Genomic DNA, 23,101 nt, shown 5'->3' with positions numbered 1-23,101 from the left:
AATTGCATTGATTTCAGTACCCACATGAGAAAGTGTTCACCAATATTCAAAATGCACACATGGGGATATAGCTTCACAATCCATTTGCATTTCTATGTGTAGCACAGTTAAGAGTTATATCATTTCAAAGGGAAAGCGGTCTAATTAATTTTTTCAGAGAGAGTTGTTTCTTGCAGGTGTTTTCTTGTCCTTGATTTAATAGAGGCCCAGTGCTCCCCCTCCCCTTTTACAGCTTTAATGATACAATATTAAAAGAAATATAGATGACTGAAAATTGTACATTAGCTATAATTTTATGCAAGAGCTCTTTCAGTACTTCCATTCCATCAGATTAGAGTAGATGGATGACAAGTACTTTTGTAGGTGGTTTTCTACCTCTTAATAATTTCCCTCTGTGAGTGAATCTGACATATAGGTAGATGTTCTGAACAGTTCATTATCTTTGCCCATATTCCCAAGTATATGTGATACGTGTTGTTAAACAAACTCATCTCTATTTCAGCTTGACAGTGCCACGGGTTGAACTTTTGGATGGGAATGCAAATCTAGCATAAGCAGAGAAGATGATTCCAAGCAATTTGAAATATGCTCACATGGTAATTCTCTTAGTTCCAATGCTACGTTCATATAAGAGCGTGCAAGCATTTCACATATAAGTAAGCCCTTCAAAAAATTCCAATTTTCAAGCTGAAATTGGCTGTCAGTACAGAATGTGACCTGTCTGGAAAATAATATCTGGTTAAAGGATAACGAAGGACCATCACAGCCCATGACCTGTTCATGGCAGCAGGTGAGCAACATCTCCTGAAAGCACACCGACTCAGCACAGTGCTGATTAGAGCCTGCTGCCCCTCTCACTGCAGCACATGGGGTGACATTCTGTGACATTCTGTGTATCAGTCGTTCAGGAACTTGTAATATATTATGAATATGACATAAAATATTGGACTGAACATAAATATTAATGACATGGCTTCACCATTTAATTTTGTTACTGTTTTTGCAATGCTAAGAGTTGTATTTCTGTTCTGTTTCATTGACTGATCTAGGCTGGCAGAAGTGTGGGGTCGTGCAAAGTCTGGACAGCTCGAAGCATCGGTGTTGCCTATTCTATAGTTAAACCTGTGAAAGCATGTAAAACTGTTTCATTTAGCAAAATTTCTTTGTTAATCATATACAGCTTATCAATCCTCCCAAGGCATGGGTATTTCTTAATGAAGAAACCAATATTACATACAATGGGAGGCACTTGCAAGCAGGTAAAGTCCTTTAAAAGATCTTACTACACTTGAGTCATACTTTAATGAGAAGAACAAGCAATAGTTGTGTGAAATGGTTTATACTCAACGTCAGCGTGACAGAGTAAAATACTGAGATTGAAAGGCACATGACTAAAAATAATCTGCTCTAACAATCAAGGCCCTGCAACAATGCATGGTGTTCAGCATTTACAAGTAACAGACGTGACTTGGAGCTACTGTAAAGGCTTTTTGAAAGTGTCATTGGTCCATGGTCTGGATTGACACCATTCTCAAGGGGGGATTTAAATGTGTCACTCTCAGTGCTGAAATTATTACTCCTAAAAGACTCTGAACTAGGACTGCAATGTTAACATGATCTCCATTGAACACTTGTTGCATCCTCAAACAGGGATTATGACAATTAATTATAAGTAATGAGAAATCCTAATACATCACACCTCTTTATAAATAAAAAATGAACTTTCTCTTGGGTTGTTCTCTCTCTGGGACCAGACCAGGATGTTCTGACTGCATCTTTAACTGTCTTGTCTTGCTTTTTAGAAGTCCTATCAATGGTCTTGCTTTTGAAGCCTTTCCTTATATATACAGCCTTTTGCTATTACATATCCTTTTGCTATTATATATCCTCTTTCCTGCTGATAGAGACAAGCTCCCTCTTGTCTTTGAATATTCCTTCCACTGAGATTCTCAATTTCCTTTGCAACACTCCCTTCTCTGATGATATGCTAATTTTCCTGGTTTTGCCTTGCTGAAGAATTTTGCAAATTCCTGATTCATATCACAATTTGCCTCTACCTCTTTAGTTAGAAAAAAATCTCCACTATCATATTTTCATTTAGAGAAACAGATGCATAATATGAAAGTGCAAATGAAGTATAATTTCAGGCAGTTTCTGCTTTACTTAATGGGCACAATGCACAGAGCTTTTACATATGACAGGCTTTGGCATCTAAGAAATTTCATTTTAAAAGCTTGTGCAACAGCACTATTTGTCCTCTCTCACACAGTGTTAGTAGCAGGGTTTCTTTTTAAATTACTAGAACTGCCAAAAAAGTTTCAGTATTGATTTAAACTACAGTTCCTTGCATCAGGCATTTTATGTTATGGACTTACTCATACACAGTTGTCCACCCGTTTTCATCACTTTTGGTGGCTAAAAGCCCCGTGTTTCCAGGATATGTCATCAGAGCCAGGTTGTAGCCTTGGGCATAAACTCTTTTCAGAACCCCATTGCTGCTGATGGTCAGCCAGTACACTTGGCCCCCCGGCACGACAACCCACAGGGGCAGCCCACTCGTGTCCCTGCGGATGTGAACCGAGTTCCCGTTGCTGCTGGTGATGGTGCCAACATCCCCCTCCCCGCTGTAGGTGAAGTTGTAGATGTAGTCCCTGGTGATGAGGTTCAGCGTGTGCAGGTGGGTGCCGTTGATGGTGAACTGATACAGCTCCTGGTCGGCGGGCGACGCGATCTCGTACAGGTTGGTGTCGCTGAGGTGAGCCTTGTTCCGGCTCACGGCGCGGATGCGAACGTTGCCCAGGTCTGCTACGTACAGCGTGTCATCAGGAGAGACTGCTAGGGAGGAAGGTGCTTTCAGCTTTGCATCTTTGGCATATCCACCATCACCTGGAGGAGAAATGGTAATTTTAGTAATCTCTAATATCCTTATTTAAGCTGTTCCCCTAAGCCTGACACACTGCCTCTCCTCAGTATCATTTACAGGTCAATAAACGGATATCCTCTTCCAACTAATTGAATCCCTATTATCTAAGGTTGGTGCAATTCTAAATTAGTCTCAATGAAGACAAACAGGAATATAAATTATCTAATTCACAGCATTTTTGCTAAGCCCCAAACCCTGCTGTTCAGGAAAGCTTTAATGCAAAATTGTGAAAGAAAAAAACATGACACCTGAAGTTTAATTCCCTACTTATTGTCTGTTGGCAAGTATTTATAAAGTGAAATTGTGTTATAAATAAAACAAAAAGAAAATAAACCCCTGTAATTCAGCTAAAATGACATTGAAGTAAAGATTAGTTTATACTTATTAAAAATAAACTCAACACTACAGGAAAACAAAATAAGAACACAGTAGTCAAAAAGTGCCTCGAGAAACAATCCCTTTCAATATCTTTTGACAATTTACTTGTTTTGTGTAATTTAAGGTTTGAGGAGGATATTTGCATTATCATGGGCTGTATGTGCCTACCAAAATGAGTTTACATGAGCAGGACCAGAAAGAAAGCATATCAAACCTTGCTTTTAGAGAAAAACATTACTGTGTGTGTTGCTCTATTTCTCCTGACTGAGACATGAAATTTGCTGGAGTGTTCGAGCATAACCTATGCTCCCTGGGAGATGGACAAACTAGCAGATCTTTCTGCCAAGCTGATCCTGCCTTTCCCCAACCCAGCCCTGGTACAATCATTAGATTTGCCACAGTTTTTAATTTTTCAGCACTGAGTGTAGTTTCTCTCAACAGGAACCCTGAACAGGATTCTTTTCAGCACTGGTCCACCATAGCCACCACTAAAGCTGGCAGCCCTTGGCAATGCACAGGAGGCTTTGATTATCATTGCAATGCTGGGTCAGCAACACACCTTCTCTCCAAGACCATTTGCATTTTTTCCTCTCTGTTCTTGACATACTTAATGTTTTCTTGTCAGTAATTAACCTTTTACTTGAAATGAGAGGCTTAAGAATTATGATGACATTATTATGGAGCTGAACGTGGTGGTTCTTAAGAGATGACAAGATGGCAATACCCTGCGCACCTCTGTATGGGAATGCTGTCCTTTGTCCCATTCTGAAATATGTTTTTATGAAATAAAAAAGCCATGCTTTGTTTTGGTGCATGCAGGGGAGAGAACCTGAGAATGTGCAGTGGTGGACTGCAGGCCTGGCACTGGCTCTTCTAGCTTAAAACACAAAAAGAAGAAGGAATTCTGCACACTGTGTATTTGCACCATTTTTCTGGTAGTGCAGTGTGACTTGAGTGATGAGAAGATGTAAGCTAGTGTTTTGCACTGGATATGAAACACCTTGGTACTCTTCTTAGTGAGAAAGGCTGCCTGACCCAACAGCATTTAGGTACAATGAGCTGGTACTGGTACCAGTACAGCTGGAGCTGGTACTATATTCAACCTGGGCAAACACAGCTGAAACAGCAAGGCAGACTTGGAACTAATTCTCAATGGTGTGTCACCTCTGTATCAAAAGAGGGAAAGCTAGGACCACCCTGACATTCCTCCAGTGGTAAGTGGAAGACTCACATCTCAGAAGCCAAGGGATTAAATCCACAAAGGTGTGCTGATAAGGTTTTGAGCTATCCAAGGAAACAGAATCATTGCTTTTCTCCCCTTCCCCTTGTCACTTTTCTTATCTGCACCTGTGTCAAAAGATCTCAACAGATAACAGACAGGAAATAAACAGCATCTCCTTACCTGAAAAACAATCACAATTAGGATCAATCTTGCAGTCACAATCTGACGGGGCTCCAGCAATTACAGAGATTTCACCATTGGTTGTGACCTGTTGGATACGGTTGATCTTCCTTTCATCCGTCTCTGCGATGTACAGGATGCCGCTGTGGGACACGGCGATGGCCCTGGCTGACTCCAGGGTGGAATGGATGGCCACCTTGCTGACAATGAAGTGGTCAATGCCTGGCACCTGGCAGTGGATGGGGCGCCCGGCAATAATCCGCACACGCCTGTTCTCGGAGATCTGCAGGACAATGTTGTTGTCCAGGACATACAGTGAATTGTCCAGAGGGTTCACTGTGAGGTCTGTTGGCCACTCTAACCGCACCTGGAAAAAAATATTAAGGGGAAGGCAGGGAAAAGAAGGAAAAAGAATGATTAAGACAACCATCTCTGATCACCACATCATCAAGGCACTTGGCGGGTTCTCACAGTGCTGCTTCTCTAATGCCTTTAATTAGGTTTGGAAGAAGTTTCAACAAACATACTCTTTTTTGAGGTCCCACTCCAGTGTGGAACAGAATTTGATTTGAAAAGTAATTTAGCACCCTCTGAGAGGTATTTGCACAAGTCCATTAAAGTGGGAACTTTATTATACCTATGCAGTCATGCAAATAAAAACACACACTTCACGTCATGCAACATCAGCCAGAAAATTTTCCAGGTCTGAATGTTATTGTTTCAAGGTTGCAGTCAACACTGGCAGAGTGGAAAACAGTGAGAGGTTGTCAATGTCGTAACACTTTAATTGACTGTTAGCACAAAAGGAAAATGACATACTAGAAGAGTAGGACACATTTCCACTATTTATTTACTAAGCAGGAAATGTTAATAAGACTTATATGTCACAAGAAATATAAGCTTGTTAATGCTTTGGAATAAAATAATACACCAATATATCACACTTTGCATGATACAGTAGCCGAGCCTTAATTATTTATAATGATTTTGCTCTGTGAAATCAGTATTTCAGTCATGGATTAAGTAAATTCTTCATACTTAGGGTAGCTTTTGGCCTTTTTCCATGCAGGTGAGTGTGTCAACCAAGCAAAGTTTCCAAACCAAGCTGGAGGAAATAGTAGAAGACTGACCTCACTCATTTGATACTTGTTGCATCAGGATCTGGGGGAATTAAACATGCTCCAAATTAAAGGTGGGGCTGCCTGTCAGCCTGAAAGACAACCAGCATGCAGGCTGCTGATTGCAGCATGTACTGGCCAGACCTTCAAACCCCTCCCGCTGAGAAAGCTCAGTAGACAGTGCAGGACTGCTGAACTGGGAAACAACAACAGAGCAGGCTGGTCCCTGTCCTCCACTCATGGCCAACGGAGGATTTGGACTGTAGCTTGCCTATGGAAAGGTCAGGGAACAACTGAGCCCCTGAGATTTCAAGAGAGCATATTTTTGTCTGTCTCAGGATGCTTTACTTGTTATCCTTCATGAAGAGATGGATGCTTTTATCTGAGCGAAATTTTTCTGGTCTAAATATTTCAGTCATCAGAAGAGAATAATTACCAGGCTAAAATGTAAAAGTTTTATATGCTTTATATGCCACAGAAGCTTTTATTATTTCACTTACTGATTTTGATGCTGGTTTTGCTCATTTTTGCACCGTGCTAATTAAAAGCCCTACGAATGTAGAGACTGCTGATGCTGATACAATGCTCAGCACTGAGGAACACCATATGGTGGAGAGTGTGGCCATCTCTACCCACCTGCTTGCCTGGGGTCAGCTCAGGAACCAGGCTGGAGGCCAAGTCTCTCCCTTTCTCAAGCAGCACTATTTCCTGAATAATCTCATTTCGAGAAGTACATTGCTGGTTTGGTAACTGATGTTTTAATAATGTGAGGGCATTGCGGCTGCCATGTCTCATCCTGCGTGGTTACCACACAATTAGGAAGGCTCACGGAGCAATCCAATTCTTTCTTGTGCCCAGTCCATTTTACTAGACAGCATCATAACTGGCATTAAGACTGATGCTGTTGGGCTCAAGATTTCTTCTGAACCAGGTGGTCAAGTCCTTCCAAATGATGATAAATGTGGTGAAACAGTTGGAAACAGATTCCTCCCATAACAATGCTGGTTTCTGTGCATGTGTGGCTGCCTGGATTCCACCCGTAAAGGCTGGTTTACACGCTGTTGTTAGCTCATGCTTCAGCTGAGAGTTCAGTGGGCACCAAATAAAACTCTCCAGTTAACATAAAAATCTCTACAAGGCTGTCTCAAGGAAACTTGGAAAAACCCCATATTTGCAATGCACCTTTAATGCAGAACAACTGATTGCTCTATTAAAGTAGATGGATTGTTTTTAATGGCAAACAAACACATTCAACTTTAGGGGTCTCCACAGATCGCAACGCTATAAAAAGGATCTTTGATTAACCATAACTGGATTATTCAAGATAAAAAAATCGGGATGAAACTATCTATCTTTGTTATCATGACCTTGCCTAGCACCTGCCATGTCTCAATAGCTGATTTTCCTTTGTGGACCAGCTACACTACCTTTGCCCAGCAAATAATTTGAATTCCTCCCACTGCGAAGGTAGGTTTGGTGTCCTGCAGATAAACAGGTATTTGTTTGGGCCTAAATCACTTTTTCTCTGGTTGATTTGAGTCTGATTTGGTTTATTGAGATAGAATAAACTCTTACGCAGCTGCACATTTAATTTGCAGAAATATGCCTAAAGCTTAGTTTTAACAGCTGTTAACTGCAAGCATATTTGCTTTTGTACTGATCACATTTTGAATCTAGCTGCATTGCAGTAAAAATAAATAAAATTTTAGTTGGGAACATCCAAAAGATTTTGGTTACTACATGAGAACTGATGGCTAGCTCTCTGCTCTGCAAATCTAACTGAAGGTGGGCCTACAGCTTCTCCTTCCTGGGCTTAAAGTGGTCATGGATGTATCAATGGTTTAACCTCAGCTGAAATATTAAAGGTAGCATAAACCTGTCTGGAGATTGCAGCATAAAACCCAGCTGCTGCTCACTGCAAGCTTATGCTAGTGAAACTGGAGGGGAAGAAAGGTGAAATAGCCCAGTTCAAATCAAACATGCACACTAACACAAACCACTGAGCATTCCTAAACTGAAGAAAAATTTCACAGATTTAGAAAAAATCTGCACTGTTCTTGACAGGATGAGTCTTCATGACATACTGAACAGGTATAAGATGGGGCTGCTGCTGTCCCACTTCATCCCTTCTCCCAGTGCAGCCCCCCACAGCAAGGCCAGTTTATGTGTTCCTACAGACAGCAGGTTCAGGACAGTTTGATGGCTAAAAACTAATCACCTAAATCAGCTTAAGCTGAAGTTTAACTGCACCCTCAGGTTCACTGTTACCTTGAAAAGTCACTGGTTGTTTACTTCCCGTTAAAGCAAGCTGCCCTCTGGCAGGTTCTGTGACCAAACCATCAGTTGTGCTTCATTCAAAGCCAATAAACATATTACAGAGAAGCACTTCAATTCTCATCTGATATGACTGTGCCTGTTACAAAGTTTTTTCAGACAAAATCTCAGTGAGGATTAGAATATTAAATCAGTTAATATACCTTTTAATTTGAAGCAGTACTTCACAGGTCCCTGTAAAAAAATCCTCTCCCACACATGTATATTTTTCTTGTAACTCAAAATTGCGCCAATTCCAAGCATTTTTTCTTCTTGCATTTAATGGTGGTTTTGTTTTTTTTTTTTTTGAGCAGTGACCAGAAATGGCATTGCTGATTATCCCATTATAAACAAACAGCCAGGGTTTGTTCAGTAGCAGTCAAAACTTCACACTCTTCACAGACTGAAATTTTCAGGTGACAATCCTGGTTTGGTTCTTGGGAGACTTGAGTATATGCAATGGAAATCACTGACAAAACAAGTGAACCCTTGGGCAATGAGACCTTTTGCATATAAGCATTAACATGTCAACTTTTCTGGGAATTCAGCATTTGACTGTCAACATAAAGGCTCCAGCTAAATCTAATAATCCATCTCTGGTTTGAGAAGTGCAAAATTAACACCCACTGGTCTGGCTTTCTAATACATTTTTTCATGTCAAGTGCTCTGTAAAACACAAAGTGCACTAAACGTGGCTTCAGTTTAAATGAATTTTCCCTGCAAGATCTACATTTAGGTAGTTAACTAGCTCTCAGACCCGAATCACATTTTTGTGTGGTTTTTTTTTTTCTTGCAAAATACACATGTGCTTCTATAACTATCTACCTACCTATCTGGTTCTGAAATATTAAAATATTTTTCTGCAGTGGAATCTCTGCTCCAGCACCAGGACCACCTCCTCTCCTTCCTTCTTCACTGACCTGGGTGTCTGCAGAGCTGTTCCTCTCACATATTCTTACTCCTCTCTCTTAGCTGCTGCTGGTATTGCACAGGTATTTCTCTCCTTCTTAAATAAGTTATTCCAGAGGCACTACCACTGTTGCTGATGCCTTGGCCACTGGTGGGTCCATCTCGGAGCCAGCTGGCATTGGCTCCACTGGACACGAGGGAAGCTCTGGCAGCTCCTCACAGAAGCCACTCCTGCAGCCCTTCTGCTACCAAAACCTTGCCATGCAAACCCAGAACATTTTCCTACAGGAAAGCTTTACAACTAAATAAATGAGTTTTTTGCAAAGGGGCATTGCCAGAAGAATCCACACTCATATACTTCTTAACCATACATGCCCACAGACGTACACACATCTACGTGTAAGGTGGTGATGATGACTGTTTCACTTTTGGTTTTGACCACATGGCTAAAACTTTTTGCACATTTTGCATAACATTTGACAACTGTGCCATTTTTGGTACTGTTTTAAACAAATCAGATCAAACAAATTACACCGTTCGTATCAAAGTAAGAAAAGTAAAAAGCGAAAAATTTATCCTTGTCTGCAGACGCCAGTTTCAAGAGCTTAACTGTTTGGTTGTGGGGGTAAATTTCACTGGGATAAGTTTCATTTATCATGGATTAAAAGAAGCTGCATAAATCCCTAAAAAAGCTTCACCATTGCTTTGATTTCTTGCCATGCACTGCTTGTTTATTTTGATTCAATTTCATGTAGTAGCATGAAATTCATGCCAAAATTTTTCTGATAGTCCTGACTGATGGATTACTTCCTATCTGTGCCACTCAGCTTCAAGCACTTCTGTTTATGATACCTTTGCCTTTATTCAGCTCTACAATGTGCACTTGCAGACATGCTCATAGCCTCTTCCATATTTCTCTTTTGATGCTAACTTCCTTTTATATCTCCTCTAATTTATCATAGTATCATAGAATATCCTGAGTGGGAAGGCACCCACAAGGATCATTGAGTCCAGATCCTGGCCCTGCACAAGGCAGCCCCAAAAATCACACCATGTGCCTGAGAGTGTTGTCCAAACGCCTCCTGAACTCTGTCAGCCTTGGTGCTGTGCCCACTGCCCTGGGCAGCCTGTTCAGTGCCCAAACACCCTCTGGGGGAAGAACCTTTTCCTAATATCCAACCTAAACCTCCCCTGACACAGCTTCATGCCATTCCCTTGGGTCCTATTTATACTCACTTTGGATGTTGTTTCCAGGCCAAACCCCTTTTACTCACCACAAAGTCCTTCTAAACAGTGTTTTTCTCTCTTCCTTCTCAAACTCTTCTTTCTCCTTCCTCCTGGGACAGAAATGGCTTCAAGGAAGGACTTACACGGGCAAGACATTAGGAGTGAGCTGGTAGTTTACAAGGCTGAAGGAGGCTGGTTCTGCTTCCCTGAACTCTTTACAGGATGTCTCACTACATATATTTCTCTGTATTTTCTCCCCATTGACAACCAGGGATATTTTTTCATCATTTTCTGTCAGTTTGCTCTCACTCTGGGCTCTTCCTTTTGTTGACACTGACACTGTTGGCTCCTCTCAGCAGCTTTGCTCCTTTCTTAATGGCACACAGAGACACAATTCAGCTCCTGGAGTTTGACACCGGGGAACCCTTCCCTGAGATGGGATTACAGCCTCACCCCATGCTGGAGAAGCCTTTGTTTCTCATGCTCCTGATGCTGCATAGCATAAAATCCAGAATTATGCAGTTCAGCTGTAGCACTCCCTGCCCTAAACTTCACAAATGTTGCTCTCTGCATTCATTGGTCCCCAGCGAAAAACCCAAATAAAATGAGTTTTGCAGCCTAATGACTGCTGTTTTCTACCCTGGCCTGGGAAAGCAGCTGTGGCAGGTTTACAGATGCAGTTCAGAGGTCTGAGGCCACCAGTTCTCCAGGATCATGGCTCAGGTAGTATCCCCGCCAACCTGCCTTAGCCATCAATTATTTCCAGCAGATGAGGGACCCACTGCAGCAAGGCAAAGACAAGGCACCACTTGAACAGTTTTCACTGCTTGTCTTCGCCTCATGCACCACAAGATTCACTGTGCTCTCACTTCACAGCTCTCCTTGTTTCATAATTTCTTTTTTATAATTTTTTTTCTGCTTCACAACTTCAATGACTGTATCTGGGGTCTACTAAGTCGATAGGAAAAGTTGATTTCTATGGGGACAGTTTTCACACTGTCTTTATTTAACAATAGAGGGAATATTATCCAGCATCACATAAGCACATTGACTATGAAAATCAATGGGACTTAGATTGCTAAGCCCTTTAAGTCTGTTTAAACATGGTACCCATGGTTTACACAGGCTATGAAAGAAACACTTTGTTAAATGCCCAGAAGGAATTTCCAAAGTATTTTGAGCAGACTGGTACCTCTGAGAGGAGGAATCCTAGACTCTTCAATTAAAATCTCTCAAAATAGTCCATGAATTTGATTCTAACCCAAACACGTCTCCAGTGCTGGAGTGGGAATAGATGTCCTCCAAACATACTGCTGCAGGTAATTTGCATGGCCAAAAGGAGGGAGTGGGATCAGGTGGAAATCTAGCTAACAGGACTGGCTCCATTCTGTCTCCCTTTCTAACTTGCATTTCCAGGTCCTGGAGCTCGTCAGACAAGATGGCACAAAAGTAACATTGCATAAATCTTAAGCTTTGGCTTCATCTTTCCATTTTGGGCTCAAAAGTTCTGGATACAGAAAGCCAGTGTGCTGCCAATTAAGACAAGGTGAAAGGTATATCTTGAAAAGCTTGGAGACAGTAATTCAGGCTGTTTGAGAACAGTGAGGGGCTGGAGCTAGCACATTACAGTGGCTTTTGTTTCCAATAACTACTGATATTCATAAGAGCATCTGGCCTGAAAAATGAGAGGAAGAAAGGATAGATAAAATGAAAAAAATTTCTAAAATTGAAAAAGGCAAAAGCCCTGTCTTTCAGCAATGCCTGCTACTGTAAAAATATCACCCAAATACTCTGACACTGCCCTGAATCCTGAGTCAAACTCAAAATGAAAATTTAAATTGAATTCTTGAAATGAAAACTTCCTATAGATTTGTGCCCAGGAAATCTCCTATCTCTGCAGGATCATGAGCTCTGACAACAGCTCTGCTCCTTAGGGCAGAGCTCCTTTAACCCCAGGGCTCAGCAGAAAGTGGGATGGGGGAAGCGAAGGACAAGGAGCCGCTGCCAGGAGGTTTCTAGCCAGGAGTGCAGGAGCCACCACTGCTCCTCAGCTGGATCAGGGCTGTAGAACACATTCCCACAAGGATCAGAAAAAATGCCACCTCCACAGCTTTCACAAGAAAATACAAATTCACTTTTGTGCTTTAAGCTTTCCCTTAAGAGTTACACCATTAAATTCACAAATACAACTTCTGCAAGGGAAAGAAAGAAGGATGGGAAAAAAGGCTATTCTGCAATTCATGTTTATGGCAGGCCATCTTCTATGGCAAATTCCTACAACACTACACAATTCAATAGTAATAGCATTTTAAAATCCATTTTAAGAGTGAACTAATTCTTTACTAAACTGTAGCAGAGAGTTAAAGCAAAACCACTACAGCAAAGTTTCATGATCATCTTTCAAATAGAAATATTTTTTCTTATATATATATATATATATGGTAGGCAGAAAAAGTAACAGAAGTAATGAGTCCTTACTCTTACAGAAATTAGCTCCAAGATCAATTATTATCATGACGTGTTTTTCTGCAACTAATCTTTCACAAGTATTTACACAAAAGGTATTTCCACTGAGCAAAATGAATGCAGTCGAACTACCTCTGATGCTGCATTGAAAGCAAACACGTACTGCTGTAAGACTTCAAATAGCTAACAGAAAAAATTAGGCACCTTGCATTTTGCAGAACAAACAAGACAACTGCATTCCGTTCAGCAATCCTTCTGTGTGAGCATTTACATTGATTAGATACTCAGAAGACTTTGCACTGGAGAGTGTTTGATTCTAGTCTGAGACTGTAAGCAGGCACTCTGCTTTAAATTTCTGTCAGCTCAGGGCTTTGGTTACTGCTGTGATGCATATTTGAATATGCATTGTCAGACTGTGCCAGAAAAGCTTACAAGGATAATGTTTAGGACTAATGTTTTTTCAAGCAAAATTCAAGACATACCACTCAACTCAAAAATGTATCTCAAGCCTGGGATGGATAAACTTGGACGTAAAAGGAGAGGCATTTTCCTGCCTTTCAAACAGGCTCTAGAAAAAAGACTGTAAAAGAGCATCTGAAATTAGTTTTTTAACAGGTTCCTAATGAGATCAACAAATAGTATTTGATTTTCAGTAGCTGAAAGGCATAGAAAGGTTCCAGGCCTAGAATCCAAATGGCTCCACAGAAGTGCCAGGTAGGCTCTGAGAAGAAGCTCAACAAGGCTTCCAAGCCACCCCAGGAGAAAAATCTAGTGATTCTCTAGCTGTGCTCCAGAAGCTATGGATCCCCCTGCCCCAAAAGCTGTATATCTAGAAAGGCCCCATACATACAAAAGTGCTAGATGCCTTGACATCTCTAGCAAAGTACTAAATATCTGGATCACAGGCTCTTAGGAATTTCTACACCTAAAAAGCAACAGGAATTTCTAGAGAGCACTAGGTCTAGAAATGTCCTTTTAAAATATCTTCTTTTCTTCATTCCTTCAACCCACAGACAAAGAGACTGAAGGAAATAATATAAATCCTTCTGGCTGGCTGGGAGCATACAAAAATAATTTCACAATGAAATTAGTTCCTTAGGAGTAGACTACTTACACAAGTTTCAACCATTTGACCTCTTCTGATTCCCCAAATTTTTGGCACACCTTTCATGAGCCACTCAACAGACTTATGGTAGCAATAGCAAAAATCACATTGGTTTTGTTGTCGCTATTGATACAGACACTGGATTATAACTCTGAACTGGCGAGAAAAATAGAAGAAAAAAGAAATACATATGGATGGAGGACCTAAAGGGTTTTACATCATATCATGACTTTCCCTGGTTCTCACCAGAGACAACTGCATGCTGTTCAGTTTCCTATTTTGCTTTAAGCAGTTGATTGAATGGCTATTGAGTGATGTTCAGACATTTATGATTTTCCTGCAATGTGACCTACATTGCTAAACTTCATAAATTTATTCTCCAAGGCAGTGTATCATTTTGCATGCCACACTCATCCCAAAGGAAGCTATCAGCAGGAGATGAGGCCCAGTTTGTAAGAGCTGAATGTCCTTCAGACATTTTTAACTAATTTGTTTGTAAATGTGTTATTGTCAGAGTAACATACTGCATAAAATGGTGCTCTCTATCATTCTGTTTGCAGCTCTCTGTGGCCTAAACTCCATAATGCACAGCTCTAAGCATACTCTCTGTGTGGCACGCTACAAATGGGCACAACCCATTTCTGTCTTGACATTTGCAATTTTTTTTCCTCCACTGACACAGTGTTTTCATTATTTTTTTCCTTGGCACAAAAAAAAGGATAGAAAAGATGCTGCAGCAAACATGGTATCATGGAGAGGGGAAATCAGGCAATCTTAGCTGTCACTGCCCACGCTGCAGTTCCTGCCATGGTACTTTCTGTGGTTGTCACAGCTTACATTGGTTTAACTTCAGCAGTTTGTAAGGACAACTCAGGGCAAACCTGGTCCTAATAATAATAATAATGGAGATAAAACTAATAGCTCCACAGCAACCCCTCTTGGTACTAAAAACTTTTCAGTCTCTGTTTACAACCAGCTCTGAGACTCAGGAAATACCCGGACAGCAAGGGAACAACACCATACAGAGTTTCCTCATGCTGATACGCTCCTAAGTCCTGCCCTTTGTAAGCTGTTACTATGGTGTTGTTTTGACAAGATCTGCCTACTCTCAGGTTCCTCTGAGCAACTGGACCAGTTTGCAGGCCTGAAGTATGGCTGTGCTGGCTCTTTTGACCCTGCTTCCACCAGTTATTGAGGTGCAATGCTTTCAGTTGTGCAACCTTACCCACACTTTCTTCTAAAGCTTGCAAATGCACCAAGTTGCAGCTACGTAAAATTACAATGTCCTGATGATAGAATTAAATGCCTATATTGTTTTTTTCACTTACACTGGTTCTATGCCTCTATTTCTGTAAGCTTTTTCCTGATCTGTGCTGTTGTGAAGAGACACCAGTAGTCCAAAGACCAGCTCTCACTCCTCTAAGATGTAGGGCAATCTTCCTTTGACCCAGTCAGTGCAACAATTTCTATCCCACCAGTGAGTGACATCTCTGTAGAACGGACACCACCATCTCTGGTGCCTGCAGGCCTCAAACCTGCCTTGTACTCAAACTCCAGACTTGTGACAACCCATGTGGTTGTTGCTCCCCTCCTTCACTCCCTAAGAAAGAAATGCTGTGCAAGATTTCTAAATGGCCAAACCAGAACACAATCTGAAAGGCTTGGAACAGAGGCAGTAAAGACAGCTCCACATAGAGCTCAATTATTATTATTCACTTCATAACACAAAAACCCTGTTACATCTGTGGGAGGTCCTTCACCCCATAAATCTGAGAAGAGCTGCTTGGTGAGAGGAGAGCAACATGCACACAGTACCAGCCCTGATGATTTTAAAAAACATGGCTAATGTAGGAATTGCCTCCAGAAAGAACAGAAAATAGCTGTTTCTTAAATCACAGGCAGACCTTGTTAGTGGATGTGGATGAACAACTGGATTAGAACAAAAGGAGGGGCACTGCCTGCTTGGCTTTCCTCTGCATGCTCCTGTCAACACCCACATTCCCTGCTCAGCAAACCTGGGGCTTGGACTTCAGGATGCCAGGGACCAGCTTTCACTATCTGATTACTTATGGTAGCTCTGCAGTATATGGAGAAATCACACACAACTATACATATACAAACATAGTTACATTTGCATATATTGGTATAGATTATGCATTAATATATTCTTCATGCTTACATTTTGTCCACTATGTCTCCTCAAGAGATGAAAAATCAGATATATAACCAATATATCTCGACCCATTGCAGATTCCCACCAGTCTGGCAAAGCTGTGCTGAACATTTTCAGCAGTGCAATTCAGCACAGTAGACGCAGCCTCTACCAAAAATAACTGATCCACTCGACTCCATCGTACTGAAACCATATTTAAATGAGAGAGATAATCAAAGGCCACTTGCACATAAGGAATAAAAAGTGGAGAATTGAGACAAGTTGGTTGCTTGTGAAAGACTGACAGGAGAGCCCAAAATAAGGCAGGCTTCTCATCTGGGAACCCATTCCCCATGGAGCTGAGAGAGGCTCACGAGTTTGAGGAGCTGGGCAGTGTGCTGGGCCTTGGCCATGCATGGTTGGTGGGTGAGTTGGAGGAAGTCTGGGGGTGGCAAGGCAGCTTGGATGAGTTGGAATTGGTGGGTGGACATGTGCAGGGGCTTTGTGTGTGTGCAGGCAGCATTTGGTGAGTGTGAAGTTTCTTTTAGTGAGGAGGATGTGCCTGAGAGCACCTGGAGAGCAGCTCCAAGTAGCTGAGCTGCTACCTTCTTGCCAGCCACCCACTTTTTACAGAAGTTTCTTCCTTCTTGAGATTTCTCATTAGAAACAAATGTTTGAAAAAAGAATTTAAATCTGGCTCTGTGTAGCAAGAGAAAAGTCATGAGCAGAGGTCTGTCAGGTCTCCTTCACTTCCCCATCAAGTGTCTAACACTGCCTCAACAATCAAACAAAAAGATGCAATCGCTGGAAGAGTTGATTAAAATGTACACAGTCTTTTACTCACTAGTAATGCATTATTTATGGCAGATAATTGAAATAAATTGCTGTTTTGCAGGTGCCCAATACAAAAAGAGCACTTGGGCTTTAAGGAAGAAATTGCAGTGAGACTTCATTGCATACTATCTCATGTCTATGACTAATATTTCAAATTCAGTGATAGAATAATTTGATTGGAATATAAATTAGCTTTACTGAAACCACCTTGCTTTCTGTTTGATATTCTAAAAATCACATTATACACCTACAAGTTTGATTCATGAGCTCTCATAGACTTTTTTCCACCGAGGTCCTAATCCTATGAGCCTCTTTTCTCTCAGCTCCTGTTGAAAAGAGGCTATTTAGCTGCTCCTCTACCCCTGGGAAAAGATTATTTTACCTTATACCCGAAGATCCTTTTTTAAAAAGGCTTTTAGCTTGGTTTTGGATGCTAGTGACTCTTTGTTCCTGCATAGGCCATTATGGCTGGAATTATTTTGTATAGACTTATGGTTTCCAAAGAGTAACACTTAATTAATTGGAGGGAGGATTCATTTTTGAAAAGGTTTGAAAATGCCTCAGTAAAGACCTGTTCTGGCTTATTTTTTAGAAGTACATACTTTCCCATGGGATACAGTTGCTCCTTGCTACACACTCGCCTCTCACTACCCTTTCAATTAAGCTTGGAGAAGTCCTGGTTCCACTGAAGTCAGTGGCAAAACAGTTGCTGACTTTGCTGGGGCCATGACTTTCACTCTAGTTAGCTTCTCTGGTACTCTAGCAAAGCTAGAGAAGAAAGAACATGAAATTAAGCAGTAGAGTAAAAGGAACCAGAGAACAAGATGACTTTATACTGGAAAAAAATAACAGCTTTTGTGAGCTCCTTCATGCAGCAAAACCCAGAAAAAACTAATAAAGTTCTCTTCCAAAAAGAAAAAAGCTCTGAAAATCTTCTGTAAAGGAAGACCACAAATAAAAATAAAAAGGTCTATAAACTGTCATTTCTGCTTTGTGTGCTTTTTGTTCAGCAATTTCACAAATACATTTAAACGTGATTCTGCAAAGCACTGAAAAACACAGTTCAGTGATTTGGAATATTTATGCTGAATTAATTACACATAATTAGAAGCGCATATTAAAAGACACACACAGGTAGAGGATTAAAGGGAAAGGAAGAGCAGGAGCAGCTTTTCAATACCTTGCTACAGTGAAAACAAAGTTGCTCCTTTTTGATGGTAGCTCTAACGCAATTAAAATATTACACATCTACTGTTAAATAAATGTCTTTTGTGCTTTCTGCTTTTACAAGAATGCAGTTTATACAGCCGAGTATGTAGAGAAACATCTAAAGGGACAGTGCGTCTTCTGACCTGCAATGCTAATTAAATAATCAGCTTCATGTAATCCTGCAGTTGCTCTGCAATATTCTATTCTCAACCTGGCTTAAAAGTATTTCAGCCTAGAATCAATTTGGTTTTTGTGCTGGCAGCTCACTTCTCCTGTTCTCACCTGGTCATCAGATCATATTTTTGTCTTTCACATTTCTTTTCCTTCTTCCAAATGTACCCAGTGAAAGTTCTGTTCAGGCTGTTCTTGCTCTGATGAGCAGACCCTCATTGCTGCTTTCAAGTGAGGTCACCATGTCCTGGGAGCTTTTTGTTCTGCTCAAAGGGCTTCCACAATGCCACTGGAGCATATTGTGCCTGTGCAGATGCTGGTGGGGAGTGCCTGCAGCACTTGTGACTGCGGAAGCAATGTCAGCGTTTGCATTTTTGAGATATATACTACATTTTCAAGCAGTTCTGCTCATCTCTACTCCTGCTTTCCAGCAGTCTGTCTCTCACTTCACTATTTCAAGTAGGTCATCAACAGCATTACTTATTGCCCTCTCCCCTCTTCTCCATCATTCAAAGCAGGTTGTCCAGGACACAGCATTCTTGCCACGCTCGGGTCGCCTTTACACCCTGTTCTGGAAATCTGCCTTTTAATTTGACCTGTGCAAGCAAATTGCCTACGTAAGTAACACTGTCACATTTTTATAAGGGAGCAAAACATTTTGCAATGTCACTGAAGTTTATGTGAAGCAACACAATATAGATGGTTCCCTCACGTGGAGAATTGCTGAACAAAGGCTGATGAAGTGCAAATGTCAAGAAAAAGTCTTCAAACCAGACCTTTCATTTTGGAACACAGCAGTGACAGTTATTAACATCATCAATCAGGTCGGAGCTATTGCTTTGGCACAGACTCATGCCTAGTGGGACTGACATAAGCTTGAGAACATGGCCATGGTTACAGGCAAAGAAAAAGCTCTTGGGATTCATTTTATGTTGACTTGCAAATGTTTGGTCTCTGTATTTGCAGTGACTGCGCTCGAGATTGGTTTAAACAGCTCCCAAACACAAAGTGCAACCACTCGCACAGATATAAATGACTTATGGTTCAGAGTGGTGGAAATTCAGCCCACATATTTCTCATGGGAGGAAAGACACAGGATGAAATTGCAAGATGGTAGAAATATCTTCTAATTCTCTCTTCAGCTTTCACCATAGCAGTGGAGGCAGAACAGCAAAGCTTATCACTCAAGATGAGCTGTAGTGTTTTTACTTTCACACAAAACCTCCCACAACGTCAATATAACTTCCAAGAACACTGGATCTGATGAAGTCTGGTTTCCTAAGGACTTCCACTGCATGGCTGACTGACTTGGGAGTTTAATAAGATCCAACATGAAATGAAGCTTTTCCTGTGAATGGGGCATTTATTACATCCTGAGTGGAATCTCTGGAGTTTAATAAAAGAAAGCTTATGCTGTAATATTTCCTTTTGAAAGGGCACTTTAGGTCTCTGTCCTCCAACTGGATTAATATTTTTTATGGAACGTGTAGGAATTTAATTGTTCTGGAGGCTGGTGTTTCAATTTCAAATTTGTTTGCAATTGGCCCAAGCTTTTGATGATTTTGATTTATTATGAGGAAAAGAACACTGACAAACAGACAGACATACCAACACAACGTGCTCTCATGTGCTATCAATAACCAGGGTAAAAAATATCTGTATACCCCAGGGACGTGCAAACACTCACAGAGTGTGCACATGTGAGGAAAAAAGCAACCTAGAGAGGCCTCTAATCTAGACCAGCATCCAGCCCAAAGCCATCAGGCAGTGAAACAGAACGATGAACCCATCTCTTTGTCTTTCTCTCTCCATCCCAGTCCCTTCCCTTCACACTCCTGTTGTGATTCGTGGCCAGGAGCCCCTATCACAGGTCCTGCTGCAGCCAGCCCAGTGCTAGGGCAGGTTTGGAGAGGAGTTGGCAGCCCAGCAGTCCAAAAAGGCAGCGGGAGCATTTTAGCTCAAAGCTGGTTTAGAGTACCTACAACAGTCTTCTTACCGCAAGGGTATGGGAAGGTAGGAGATGTAGGCAGTAACTCTGTTCTCTCCATTTGGGCTTCAGTCTGACAGAAGGAGATCCTCAGTACTCTGTACCACTGGGAGAACAGTTAGCTCAGTCCATGGGGCCTTCAGCTCAGATGCAAAAGTATAAGGTTCAAAATGGGTTTATTATTAATTAACCTACAGCAAAAAATCTTCCAAAGAACACATGAAGAACAGGAGCCAGACCTAGAGGAATACAAGGATGGAGCAGCTGGGGCATTCATCTGAAAAGTCTGGCATTCTGGGTGGTGCAGATTAGTGTGGTGAAAAAAAATCACAGAAAAACTGAAGACCAACATCACCTTTTGATATTCCTGAGAAATGTTTTGGCTTTACAGTTTAGCTTTTGTCTATGTTCTAGTATTCAGGGGTTCAGAGGCAGCATTTTCAAAAAATATGATCAGCTCTATCAGAATGAGATACTGAAATAACTAATTTTAATGTAGGTGTCTGCTAAGATCTAGGTGCCAATGGTGAGTGTTGAGTACATACACGTAGATATTCATTAACATAGCTCTGAAGAGCCACTTTCTTTAGATTTGCTCCTTATCAAGTAATCAAAATGATCTGTGCTGAGAGGAAAAGTCATCCAAGTTTTATACATGCCAAAACAGTACTGAGAATGCTGGCATACCATATAAACACCTCAACTGAATGCCCTTTTCCTTCTAAATTCAGATTAACATCCCCCCAGTGAAGTATGAGATCAAAGTAATTAATCAGAGCTTGGTGGGTTATTTGCCACAACATATAATCTTTTCAGCCCCAGCTATCCTTCCCTCCCCTGGTTATGAATTCAGAATATTATGCTTAAGAAGGAGAAGGTGGTGAATAACAAACACAGAATGATTAATAAGAAGTAATACCATGAAAACTGATATTGGAATAAATGATTAAACCCCTTTCATAATCAACTCATTTATTAAAGTGAATGCCTTTAAGTGAAAGCTTGTCATTTTTGGTGGTGTTGCAATGGACTCTATGTGTTTACTCCAAGAGTATGTCTTTGTACTTTAGTAAATTCAGAAATACTGATTTTGGGCAAGTTGTTGATTTTGTTGTCAGAACAAATTTAGCTTTGAGAAATGATTTTATTAACCTATTTCATAAGTCCCTATAAACACACAATTTGTGAGCAACCCACATTCTCTTGATTTAAATGTCATTTGTAACTTAGCCAAAAAGTAATTTAGGTGGAGATGGGCCAAATTCATTTTTCATTTATGTTTATGCCATTCTGGAATGAACTCAGTAGTCTTGCAAGGATATACAATTGTTTCTGACTAAGTGAAAATATCATTCCCTTATTTTCATTGATATAATTCCAGATTAACATGCTTGACTTCAAGGGGATGTGATTATTTCATAGGGTTTCTGGTTATCAGCAACAATTATGGAAGAAGATGATTGGGCAAATATGATACAGTTACTTTTCAGAATGTGCATTCTTGGCATTTATTTCATGTCTATGATTTACTGTGTATGTGAAGAACCTCAAAGGTATGGATTTTGTGAAAAATTTCAATGAATAGGTTTACTTAAACCCTCACAAAACAAATCCTCTAAACAAGAAATATTTCCAAAAGCTCTATGTTGCAGATTGTTCCTAATATGACTTCACTTACCAGTGAGTAATTACACAAAAATTATACATTATCACTATCCTTAGAAAATGAGACTGTCCACTTTTTAGGGATGTATTTATATGCCATAATTTATAATGTTTTTTAGAATATTTACTGTACACATTGACAATTAGACTGAAGATTATCTCAATCTATATTGAGATATTGGGAAATCTTGATTTCCCAGAATGCTGAAACAATTGCAAAATTTTAAGAAATGTGCAGCAATATTTTCCTGTAGGTGCTACAGTATGGAAACACCTGGAGTGCTCATGGAAAATAAATGTTTATTTCTGCTTCTATGAAAAGAAGGCCCTTCCCCAGCTGAGTGCTGATGTCCCAAGAGCAATATGAAGAATAATTGGCTCTATAACATGCTTTTTCTTATCTATGCAGAAGACCATCCTCCATGGCATTGGAACTATATTGTTGAGTGAGGTAAACTAAACCTGTTTCTGTCAAGTGGCCAACCTACCAAGAAATAGGCTTTTAGAGCTATTTAAATCCACTTAAAATTTAGCATATTTGATTTCAGGCCAAAACGTTTACCTTTTAAATTTAGTTTTAATTAAAAAAATAAATACTTTTATTTTTGTAGTTGCCAGACCCCCTGCTGAAACTCATTTGCTACGGGGTATTTGCATTTTTCAAAAGGAAATGAAAAATATCAAAACTCACCATTTCAGATTTAGTGAGAGGTTTTTTAACTGAGCAAAATCAGCAAAAATTGAACACGAATACACAGCACAGACTACGTGGCCAATAAAGTGACTATTTGTACAGTCCGAGACTGCGAATCAGAAGGAGAAGGCAGGGATCAGACGCTGCACCTGGCGCCCTTCCCCGCACGTCAGAGGTATCTAATCTGGTTCTGGGTGCCCCAGGCAGTTGTTATATGTATCCAAGAAGCAAGGAAATGTGCTTCAGGCAGCTTGGAGTTCCATGAAGCCTCGCTCCTGCCAGCTGGTGTGTGGCAGTGCAGCGGGAGCCCTGCTGGCTGTAGGGTCTTGCTCATCCCCTGCAGGACTGGCTGGCCTGCAAGGAGAGCTGCCAGAGCAGAAGCCAAGGTGCCTAGAAGCTGTATGGTCTTAAGGCAATTACCAGGCTAGTTTACGCTTGGGTTTAACACAACTAAGCCAGTTGACCCTGTTCTGCTTTACATGGAATAATGATGCACCTACTGGACTCGAGACAATACAAAGGCCTGTCTCTCCCAGATCTGGGAACAG

The 23,101-nt window shown here is 40.8% G+C and overlaps 1 protein-coding gene across 6 annotated transcripts in view; it reads right to left on the bottom strand.

Annotated features, from left to right (window-relative positions):
- Positions 1 to 23,101, bottom strand: part of TENM1 (teneurin transmembrane protein 1) — a 511,156-nt gene that overhangs the window by 23,616 nt on the left and 464,439 nt on the right. For all 6 annotated transcript variants that reach the window (XM_027687147.1, XM_027687148.1, XM_027687146.1 and 3 more), the window contains 2 exons: positions 4,704 to 5,070; positions 2,376 to 2,886 (listed from right to left, as the gene is read on the bottom strand). In XM_027687147.1, coding sequence (XP_027542948.1) covers positions 2,376 to 2,886; positions 4,704 to 5,070 — 878 coding nt within the window. The remainder of the gene's footprint in view (positions 1 to 2,375; positions 2,887 to 4,703; positions 5,071 to 23,101) is intronic.

The sequence above is a fragment of the Neopelma chrysocephalum genome, unplaced genomic scaffold (assembly GCF_003984885.1).
Source record: "Neopelma chrysocephalum unplaced genomic scaffold, ASM398488v2 Primary Assembly neopelma1_73b, whole genome shotgun sequence".
In the NCBI taxonomy this organism is placed as follows: domain Eukaryota; kingdom Metazoa; phylum Chordata; class Aves; order Passeriformes; family Pipridae; genus Neopelma; species Neopelma chrysocephalum.
Note: the sequence above shows the minus strand (reverse complement) of the source record. Positions and strands in the feature narration are given on the sequence as shown.